At 42.6% G+C, this 11,020-nt stretch overlaps 1 protein-coding gene across 1 annotated transcript in view; it reads left to right on the top strand.

Annotated features, from left to right (window-relative positions):
• Positions 1 to 2,977: 2,977 nt before the first annotated feature.
• Positions 2,978 to 11,020, top strand: part of SNTG2 (syntrophin gamma 2) — a 318,555-nt gene continuing 310,512 nt past the window's right edge. Inside the window, exon 1 of the mRNA XM_075497273.1 lies at positions 2,978 to 3,049. Within this exon, the coding sequence (XP_075353388.1) occupies positions 2,978 to 3,049 (72 nt within the window). The remainder of the gene's footprint in view (positions 3,050 to 11,020) is intronic.

Raw genomic sequence — 11,020 nt, 5'->3', positions numbered from 1 at the left:
CTCAAGGGCTAGAAATTTTCAAATAATTGCCTTATTTCAAATTATAGGATTTAATGTAATCCAGAAAAATAAAAACTGTCATCACTAAAATAGCTACTTGACAGCTAGCTTCCATTAGTTATATTTCAGGAATGGCAAAAGCAAAACCTTTTGCAGGATCAGGAATGCAGTGAAACTGAAAAATGAAGAACAGAGGAAAGGGAAAAATGCTTTTTGCTAGTAACAAACTGAACCAGGCATCAACTCCTAAAAAGCTCATAGGTTTCTTAAGCTATTAAACCTGAGTGTCCCTTGAAAATAAAGACATTTATTAGATGAGACTATCACAAATTGTCTTAGCTCAGATTACATACAAAATAATGAATTTATTTTTTCCTAATCCTCCCCCAAATCATATGTAGCCACTTACTTTCAGAACCATAGAATATGATTTTGTGAAGTGTACTCATTAAATCCAAAAAGAACTAAGCATTAGTAGTTCCTTAGCTGTCTGATGTTATCCAGTTTTCAGTGAATTCCATAAATCATTTATATAATTGTCAATGTTAAGATAAGCTTCTCAGGAAGTTATATATTATCTGCAAGGCTTATTATAGCCAATTGACAAAGATTTTTAAGTTTAAAAAGTACAGCTTGTAGATAAATAGAAACATGCTGAAAAGTAAGGAGTTTCTGTTCTATTTATCTTTGCAAGACGTTTCCCATATATGTTCCCTGTACATTATCATACTGCTATGCCATTTATTTTGTATTCACACTAACTTGCATGTCTGCTTTTTAATCCCCATTTATGCACCATATTTATGAAAGAAGAGCATGAAGAAGAACCATGAGAAGAAAAGATGGGTGTGATAACAAGTTTGTAATCACAGCAAAACTGTCATCCATACTAGCAAATATCCATCAGGACAGCTACTGCTATTTGCTGGTTCCTGGCAACTCCCACCCCTTGGAGCCTGGGGCAATCCATCTCCAAACAGGCTGCAGCTCATGTGTGTGGCTTTGCTTTCCTTTATTGTCTTTAACCTTAAGTAGAAAGACTCACACCTCTCACAGTGCCAGCACAATCTGTGTGCACATGGTCAGTTAGGCTGTGGCCCAGACTCATCTTCTCTAACATTTCACACTGCCAGCGTGTTGTCACACACTTTTCTACAGGCATGGAGTGAGATAAATGGCTTTTTTATGCACACGATGTATTGGGGCAGATTGGCTTGAGTGCAAGCTCTACCTCTTTAGGAGAATGGCACTGGCTCCTTGCTGCATGGCAAACTCCAAGCCTCCGGGCACGGCAAAGAAAACAACTCAGGCACAGACGGAGGGCCCCGACCACCCCTGGAGAACAACCGAAACCCCATAGCCCTGCAGAGCAAACTGCCCTCTTGTCCACTTCTCCCCATCTTCTGCGGGGCTCTGGAATGTGCAAAGATGAATCAGTAGACAGAAATGGCAAGCAGCACTTGCTTGTAGTAAGATACGGTTTTATGGAGAAGTCAGGTATTTTTGGACAGGGAGACCTGGGGAGAGAGCAGTTCATACTAGGGTAAAATACAGCAGTGGCAGGCAGTGGTTTGTATGGAGTTACCTCCAAGTAGATGATGCACGCTTCTTTCCTGCTTAACTCTTGTGCTGCTTTTACAAAAGCTTTTGCAACAAATAGTAAAATTAGGTAGAGAAAATCTTTAAAATTAACTTTAGAAGAAGTCTGGCCAGCTCCACCCACCCTTTTTTCTTGTTATGTATTTGTGTGTGATAGCTTCTCATCCTTGCATGATAAGGCAGAGGCTTCAAAAGGGAATAGAGCTGTCTTTTCAAATTACACTTAGATAAGAAAACAGAAGGGTATGTGAAACACTGATCTTCTTAAATAAACTGATGGGAAAAGTTAAGAGCTTTCCCCTCTCTCCCCTCAGAGAAGAAAAACACGTCTACTAAGGACCATGCTGAACCTCTTCTTAGGATCAGCCTTGGCATTGCCACCACAGACCTACACGAAGTTCCCCCAAAACTGATGGCCCAGGCCACAGGCCATGGTTAGGAACCTGGATGAAGGCCAAAGATCAACCGAAGAGCAAAAGCTGATGGCAATGTTCAGGGGTGGGGACTTTTCCCACTGAAAGGCAGATTGCCATGTGTTATCCAACGTCAAGGGTACCAAGAATATTCGACAAATGTCAAACCGCTCTTGGTTTTGATTTGGAGATCAACGAGTTAAGGCTGCGTGATTTACTGTGGCAGAGGCCGTGTGTGGCTGTGGCTTATGACCCCGACGCCAGGTGCAATTGCCCGGTGGAATTGCCCGGTATGGCCCGCAGGCAAGGCGGGGCAGGGGGGCAGCCGCCTGCTGTGGCAGCATCCCCCGCACCAGCCTCCCACATTCCACGGGCTTAACTCCACCTGCCCGACGGCCTTCCCCGGGGGAAGAGCGCGGGAGACCGCAGCTCAAACCCACCCTTGCCTCAGGCTGCCGTCCCGCAGGGAAGCGGCGCCGGTCGGGAGCCCCGCGAGGAGGCGCGGGCGGGCCAAGCCGTGCCGTGCCGTGCCGTGCCGTGCCGTGCCGTGCCGTGCCGTGCCGTGCCGGGGAGGAGCGCGGCAGCGCTCGTAGCAGCACCCAGAGCCCATCCGTCGGGATGCGGCCGCAGAGGGGAGGGGAGCGAGAGCGGCGGCGCCTTCCCCCCGGAGAAGAGCGAAGTTAAATAGCCAGAGCGACTCCACCGCCTTCCTCTCCCCTCCTGGCTCCGAGCCTCTGGCGAGCCCCCCCACGTCCCACCCCCCGCCCGCCCTGCCGGTGCCGCCGCCGCCCCACCCTGGCCGCGGGCAGCGGGGCAGAGCGCGCAGCGGTGCGGTGCGAGCCTGCCCCACGGAGCCGGGACGCCGGCGCTGCCGGTAGGGGCGGGCGTTGGGGAGTCGGTGCCTGAGGCGCCGCGTCCCGCCGAGCCGCCCGTCTGAGAGGACTACGCCAGCTGCATGGGAGGAGATGAGCGTGGCGGGGAAACAGCCTCCTCCAGCACCGCTCGAGCGCCCCGGCAGCCTGCTCGTCCCCACCTGGGCAAGTACCCGCTTTCCCCTCGGCCCGTCCCAGTACCAACTCCCGCGGCGGGGCGGGGGGTGGGGAGGGTCCCGCCGGCGGCGCTGCCCGGAGGGTGGGAGGGAGGCGTCTGCGGGAGGGGAGCGGGAAGCGGCCCGGCTTGCCAGCCCCGCACGACGCCGAGGGGCTCTCGGAGGGACGAGGCGGCAGCTGCTGAGGCTCAGCGCGGCTCCCTCAGGTGGGGCGCGCTCCTTCCCGCGCTTCGGCCCCTCAGCCCGACACCGGCCGCGGGGGTGAGGCCGGGCGGGCACCGGCGGTCCGAGCGCGGTCGGGTGGGATTTGCCCCCCGCGCTGTGGGGGTTGTACCTGCTGTAATCGGGATTTTCAGCCCGCCGTGACAGGTTGCAGCGTGAGGGTCGAGTTTCCCGGGGACAGCGTAGAATCGCTCCGTTTGTAACACAGCTGCAAGCCTGTGCTGGCAAAAAAAAAATAGCGCTTCGACGTATTTAGCACCTCACGCACTTTTAAGAGAAGCCCGTGAGGGAGTTGGAAAATAACTTGCTACTTCACGGCAGCGTATTTGGAAAATCATTTATGAATGATGCCCTCTGACGGCGGTTCTCAGCTGTCCCTGATTTATATAAAATGTAGTAGGTATGCCCTGCGTACGTTTTAAAGTCATTACAGACTCTCTGGGTTACTGTGCTGCTCCTTTTGGCAGGTAAAGTTGTTTTGTTCAAGTGTAATTGCAGTGTTTTTCAATCACCATCTAAAAACTTATTCATTGCATTTATATAAAATAGTTTAGCAGTGCTAAAATAAACAGCCCTTTATTTCTTTTTGCCCTGTCCTTCAAGCTATTTCTGTGACCACAGCCTTGTGATTTTTAAAGGAGCACTGTGTTACCCTCCTCATGTTCTATCCAGAATGTTGTTTAGAACAGCTGTAGGAAGGATGACTTAAAGATGTGTTCCCCCTCACAGTGAATTCATAACTGCTTTGAGCCTCTGTAATCATAAGACTGAGTAAATATTTGGAAGATGCAAGTGGAGGAGCAAAGGGTAGAGGATACCTGACATCATAAGCATGTACAACTGCACGGAAATCTGTGGAAACAAACTGTTGTCTTGTCCTAGCTGGCTTTCGCACTGGAGGCACTGTATATTTGCATCTGTCTTTTGACTGTGTGTGAAGAGATGCAAACATTTAACCTTTGGGTTTTTAGAATTTCTATAATTCAAAAGGAAGTAATCGAATTAAACCGCTGTAGCATCCTCTGTGTTTTAAAGCTGTTCCACAGCTCTTAATTTGTAAGACCTGTTCCTGAACTGCAAAAATAATCTGTGCAGCAATTACCTAAAATGTTAACAGCTGTATGGCAGTTCAGAATATTTCAGCGTTAAAGGTGAGGAATAATCACTATCATTAGGTGAAATTTATGACTGGTATTCTTGTAGTTGTGTTAAATGTGTATGTTTAAGGCCAATAGGACATGCTGTTCCTGCTGATACTCATGAGACTTCTGCCTGGGGCTGAACTAGACGCTGAATGAATGGTGAACTGACCTTTTGGACAAGAGTGGTAGGAACTAAAGGCTTGTGGCTACATAGTTTACCTGGACCCTAATGGGAAGTAGTGCCATGAATCTAAAGCTTTGGCAAGCTGTCTGTTTCCAATAAACAGAGAACAACTTAGCCTGACTTTCCAGAGTATTTTAAATAGAGGTGTATGATTGAAAGAAGGCATGTGTATATATTCTTAAAAAAAAGCCGTATAGACTTTAAGTTCAACAGGGACATCTTACGGCAGATATTTATTTAGGTGAGTTCATAACTGCCTGGCTCCCCAGAGTTGCCATGTACTCAACCTCTGCAGAGAAGTATGCTCAAAACGTCTTAAAAAATAAGGACTTATTTTATGATTAACTGTGATAAGTGCTTGACGTGCATCTTCTTGAGTTATTTAACAGTATTGGAATCTAGGTCTGTTTACCTTGCTAAAAGAAAAATATATATTTTAGTATCGGTGTATTGACTGTGTCTGTGCACATTTTTCTCAGAAATAAGGTACAATAACACTAGTTGCAATTTAACTACTGAATATTGCATGCTGAGTCCAATTCATTGTTTGGGATTGTGGTAGCTAGGCAGTCTTAATACTTAAAAGTACATGTATTTTTTTTTTCTCTTCAGAAGGGTGACAATTAAATACTATTCCTTGGAAAGTAACTCAGCATACTTTTAAATTAAAGACAGAATGTTAGATTTGAAATACAATACTAATGTATTTTGTACGCTTGTATTTTTAAGACTAACAAGCTCTTTTAAGAATGTTTCTCACAATATATCTATAAACTTCTTGAAGTACAGTTGTTTATGCTGTTCTATAGAACCGAAGTTTCAGTCAGACCTTGTCTCTAATGTTTTGCCAGTTTAGTGTAATTTCTGATACTTGTTTCATTCGGGATCAGACACATATTCTTATTGAGCTGATTTCAGAAAGCAGCATATGTTTCCTCTATCTGTAGAGGACTTTTTGTTCTGATTTATCATATAATTCTTCCCCCTCTTTGCCCTTAGAAATATTCAAGAGGTCAAATCCCTTAGGAATTGTTACCCACTATGTCAGTGTGCCTGTGCCATGATTTTATGTGGATTTTATGGTCTCATTGATCTAGTGTGCATTACATACTCTGGTTTTCATTGTGTTGCCAGAAGCATGAAAGGGAATGATAGCCTTACAGTCACTTGTACTGTTGATATGCCAGGATTTTAAATGAAGAAATAAAAGTGTATAGCTCATTGCTATGTAGAAATAAACCTTGTCACTATTTTTTTACCTTTTTTTTTTTTTTTGAGAATAGGGATTATTCTCTTAAACTTGTTGTGTGTGTTATGTGTGGTAGACCCAGTTTTTCTAATAACTTCCATACACAACCACAAGAAAGCTATCAGTAGCCTTTTTTTTCTTTTTTTTTTTTTCCTCCCAGCAGAAACCCAAAGGAAAAGATAACATGGAACTTTTTGGGATAGTGCTCTTTTCTGGAGTTACCCAAATTGTGGACTCACTAAGAGGAGGAAATGCAGCACATGCAGATTTTCTGTTCCTTTCCTCTTTTTTTTTTTTTTTCATTATGTCTGTGTAATAGACATACCTGAATAGAGATGCTAATATAAATAGTTACCTTAGTTACCTTTTTTTTTTTTTTGGAAAGCAAGTCCTGGGGCATTGATGCTTTTTCAAAATTTGGCACCTACCAATACAGAAGTTTCCTGAAAGTGAACACTAGGTGTCATGTTACCACAAACATCGGTGTCTTGCCTTTTCCCTATCTATCTTTTCAGGGTCAACGTTTAATCTTGCCATTTTCCTAAAATAGATGACCACTGTTAATATTCCACTCCAGTATTTTGGTAGGCTTGGACTGCATTCAGTCATACTGTATGTGACTGTAAGAAGCTTCAGCTTTCCTATGTTTTTTATTAAAAATTATATCAGCACTCGGGTGGGATGGATTTCAAGATTATTTCCAAGATCTGTCTATGCTACAATAGAAATCAATAGGATATACTTATTAATTGAAGCTTTTCCTCCCACACACTCATTTTCTATTAAAATTCTAGGCAAAAGCTGATTTCAGAAACTTTTGTCGTGAAGTGAACAGAATTTGTCTCCTGATTTGGGAATGGAAAACACAAGAAAACAGATGGCAGAGCTTCATGACAGGGAGGGGGTGTCCATGTATTCCGTTGTGTGAAGCCTAATAATTACTTTACAGTGTAAATTTTGTTGACTTCCCACTAATTTGGGAAGATGTTTTTTCCCCTAAAAATCTGTGAAATTAATAGTTTCAAGATCCTGTTAAAGAAATTTACCAAGCACTTACTAAATATCAGAGTGTTCAGATGTTTCATGTTTCTTCACTTGGCTTCCCTGCCGTCACAAACCAAATCTGAATCCTGCTTCTACCTGTATGTATCTGCATGAAAACAGTTATCAAATTGATAAAAGACATATTCAAGCTTATGGCTTTAACATCTTAATGGAAATAAAACTTGTGCCCACCTGCTGCTCTGAAAAACAATGTCTGATCTCAGAAAAGGAACAGCGTTGGCATTCTTTTTACACCTCAGATCTGTGTTTCATATTGTAAGCAATTTTTTTCTGATGTTTTAAACATTTTATGAGATGAATATAAATAGAATGACTTTCACTTGGGAGTGCAGAGACTGCTGAGAATAGAAATGGTAGCAGAGCTCAGCAGAAGGAACAGGGCATGACTGTGTTCCTACAACACTGACACCTGATACTGCTTGGCAGTGGCATCACAATAATAGAGACAGCAAACACAAATCAGACTCATTCAGGTTGAAAGGGACCTTGGGAGGTCCGTGAGCCTAACCTTCCCTTGACAGCAGTGACTGTGTTGAATTCAGACTGAGTTGCTCAGGTCTTTTCCCACTGCATCTTTAAAACCTCCAAGGATGGAGACTGCACAACCTCTCTGGGCAATGTGTTCCCTGCTGGGTTGTTTTCATGGTGAAGCAGGGGGCTGCTGTTAGATCCTCCCCCAAAGCCACTTCTTTAGGTTCAAGCAAGCCCAGCTTACTCAGCCTCTGCTCACAGGGGAAGTGCTCCAGCCTCCTGACCATTTTGGAGGGCATTGATTGGACTCACTCCTGTTTGTCAATGTGTTTCCTGTATTGCAGGGCCAAAACTGGATGCCAAGTAAAGGGAAATGCTTACATGGATCGTGTCTCTGTTGTTGCTGATGCTGCTAGCCTTCGTGGCTGGCAGCATGTGCTGGCGACTCTGTGCAGCTTTTTGTCCACCAGAAGGATCCCTGGTCCTTTTCAGTATTACTCTCTTCCCCCTCAATGTCTCAGAGAGGAATCCTAAGCAATGAAAGTTTTTGAAAAGCACATGACTAGTAAAAGTGCCTCTTCTTTTCCTCCATTAGTTAAGAATGAATGCATAACTTGAGGGGAGTTTAGCAGATTATTGTACTTGCTTTTTTGCGTGCTGTTTCATGTACTTCTCCCCCACCCCCCCCCCGGCCCCCACCCCCCCACCAAAAGCGGGGAAGGGCTGATGCTGACTTTCATCTGAAGTTAAAATTCATATACTATAAAACCTGCATGTTAAAGTAAAGTACTTGGAACAATTTAGTGGATTTGCTCATCCTTCATATCACTGACAAAGCTGACAGTTAAAGCCAATGGAGGCCCAAGATTGTTCTTTACTCCAGACACCCTTGGTCAGTAGCACTCATTTAATACAGATATGATCTAAATTTTTTTTTGTCTGTTTTCTTTGAAAAAGGCAGGCTGGTTCTACTGTTCTGAACTCCTCTGTACCTACTTGTCTGAACTTTCTGTCTGAAGACCAGTGTGACTCCAGCGAGAGCTGTCATGCTGGAACCCTTCTGCCACTCTTTATTTATGTATATCAGCAGGCGGATTTCTGTAATGAGATTTACAAACTCTCTAAAGGATATAACCTTGAAGAGCTGGAACCCTGTAGCACAATCTAATCAATATTATCTCATTTATCATCTCCTTGTGAAGTTCAGATTGTAGTAGGGACAAAATGCATTCGTATATTTAGAGAAGTTCTGGGCAGGAAAATCAATGCAAAACCTCAGTTGTTTTGTACTGTATTTAAAGAGGCATAGTACATGCTCATACTGTATGATTACCGTAAAACCTTTAGCCTTATAATGCTTCCCTCCACCATGCCAAACTTGCATGACTGTTTTATGTTGACATGACTGTTGTTTTGGGATTTTCACCTTTGCACAGCTTATATGTGAATTCTAAGTCATCAGATGAATAAAAATTGAGGAGAAACTTTTCCCCTGAAAAGGCAAGTTCTGTATAATGCGATCTGCTGTGCAAACTGCATCCAGAGTAGCTTTTTTCATAGGCGGTTATCATCTGCACTATAAACATACTTCCCAGAGTCTGAGCAGCTGAGTCTCATAGCACTTCCTTGACCTAAAGCAGTACTGACTTCTGCACTTTACTTATGGAGATGTGTAGCAGATAGGGGTTAATTGATTTGTGGAGGACCACAGAAGCAGTCTGGACCCAGACAGAGATGGAATCAAAGCCCTTTGATGTCAAATCTTTATCGTCAGCTCTTGATGATTCTTCCTTGCCACAAAATGCAAGTTTGGTCATTGTACATTTTGATGGGAATTCCCCTTTTATGCCCAGTTTTGTGGGAGGCCTAACAACAAATGGAAAGAGTTCAAATGGGGCTCAGGGTAGCTCAGCCTGTGTTTTGTGATGGGCTATTTTCACATAGACAGTTGAAAAACAGTGCATTGGCTGCAGATCTTCCACAGTGCTGTTATTGTGGTTCATGCTAGTAACAGTTGTTAACATCTGTCTGTACACTGGATAAACTGTAAATAGTAGTATACTAAGTTTCAGACTACACTGTGAAGTGGGTGAGCATTATTGTTCCTACTTTACCAGTGGAGAAGCTGAAGGAAAGAGGTTTTAGTTAAGGTTTTGAGTTGGTTTTTTTTTGTAAATTTGGATTGAGTAAGTTGTCTTTCAGTACTTTACATTTTCAGAACACATGATGAAACTTCCCCAAACATTATGTGGAGAACGTTTTTCAGTTTTAAAGTTTTCTTCTGTATCTCAATTAGATTTTCTTGGGGTTTTTTTTGGTTTTGTTTTTTTTCTCTTCAGTAAATCACACACTATCTTGTCCCATCCAATAACAGATGCAGACTTCTTTGGAGAATACTCATTCATTTGACTCAGGAGCACAAGCATACTTGCTTCTGCTGCTCATATAATTAAGGAGTAGTATGTTTAGCATCACCATGAATTTTAATATATTATATTATGTGGCTTATATAATAGCTAATATGTAACATGAAAAATACAGAAGAACAAGTATACACATCCAAAACAGTGCTAAATAATATGGGAGATAGTAATGAATATTTATTTTGTTTCCTCTATAGAAGCTGTCTTTTTCCTTTAAGTGCATGTGAAACTACTAAGTTTATTGGAGGAAAGTATCAGAAGAATTGATCTCATACTGGGTATCATGAGGATGCATGCATATTTGAACACTGTTCATCACAAGCATGTGTTGCCATCTTCCTCTCCAGGAAAGGCTGTTCAATCAACAGGCAAAGAGATAGATTTTTCATTTGTTTCACTGTCTGCAGCTAAGACATAGATACTGCAAGGAAATTCATAGGCACATATCTTTCCATACAAATCCTGTCTAACAGTATTAAGTCGTGTGTTTAGAAAGGCTTAAGGAATTACTCATAGGTGTTTAATAAAATGCAGGTTTCTTCTACACTAATAAAATATTCTACTCTCTTCCAGCAGGCATTACAATCTAATTTTATATGATGTGTCTTTTCCTCTATTTTTTTCAACATATCCTGCTGTCTTACGCGGCATTTTTGTAAATGGAGCATTTAGATGTTCTTCTGCCACCCTTCACGAGCCCTGACGGAATGGCAATATAAGGATATACTGTAATCTGTGCTGTGTGCTCATTTTCAGAGTACAGTTGAAGCATAAGGAAGCATATGTTGTCAGTTCAGTCTGACAGTCTTGTTTTGTGATGTAGCTATTGCTTTTTATAAAATCTTTTCCTTTTCTAGTTTTGAATTGTCAGTGTAGTTATCAGTTGCATCAACACACTGTTTTATGCAACTATTTATTGTACTTTTCATTTAAAAGATGAATTAATTACTAAGGCATCTGGTGCGTCATATGGTGCATATGCTGGATGTGCTAAACAGAATAGTCTTTTTTAAATAATAAGAGAAAAATGACATTACATGAAAGGATTAGACTTTTTAGTTTGCTTTGAAGAGTAACTTCACTGTATGAAAATCTCCAAGTCTGTTATTCAGGATTTTGTGATCATTAAAGGAATCTTTGGTTCTACTGGAACAAGTGTGCTTACCTGTATGTGTCTGTACTCGTAATATGTGAAAATAGAGGG

The sequence above is a fragment of the Mycteria americana genome, chromosome 3, assembly GCF_035582795.1.
Source record: "Mycteria americana isolate JAX WOST 10 ecotype Jacksonville Zoo and Gardens chromosome 3, USCA_MyAme_1.0, whole genome shotgun sequence".
Taxonomy (NCBI): domain Eukaryota; kingdom Metazoa; phylum Chordata; class Aves; order Ciconiiformes; family Ciconiidae; genus Mycteria; species Mycteria americana.
Note: the sequence above shows the minus strand (reverse complement) of the source record. Positions and strands in the feature narration are given on the sequence as shown.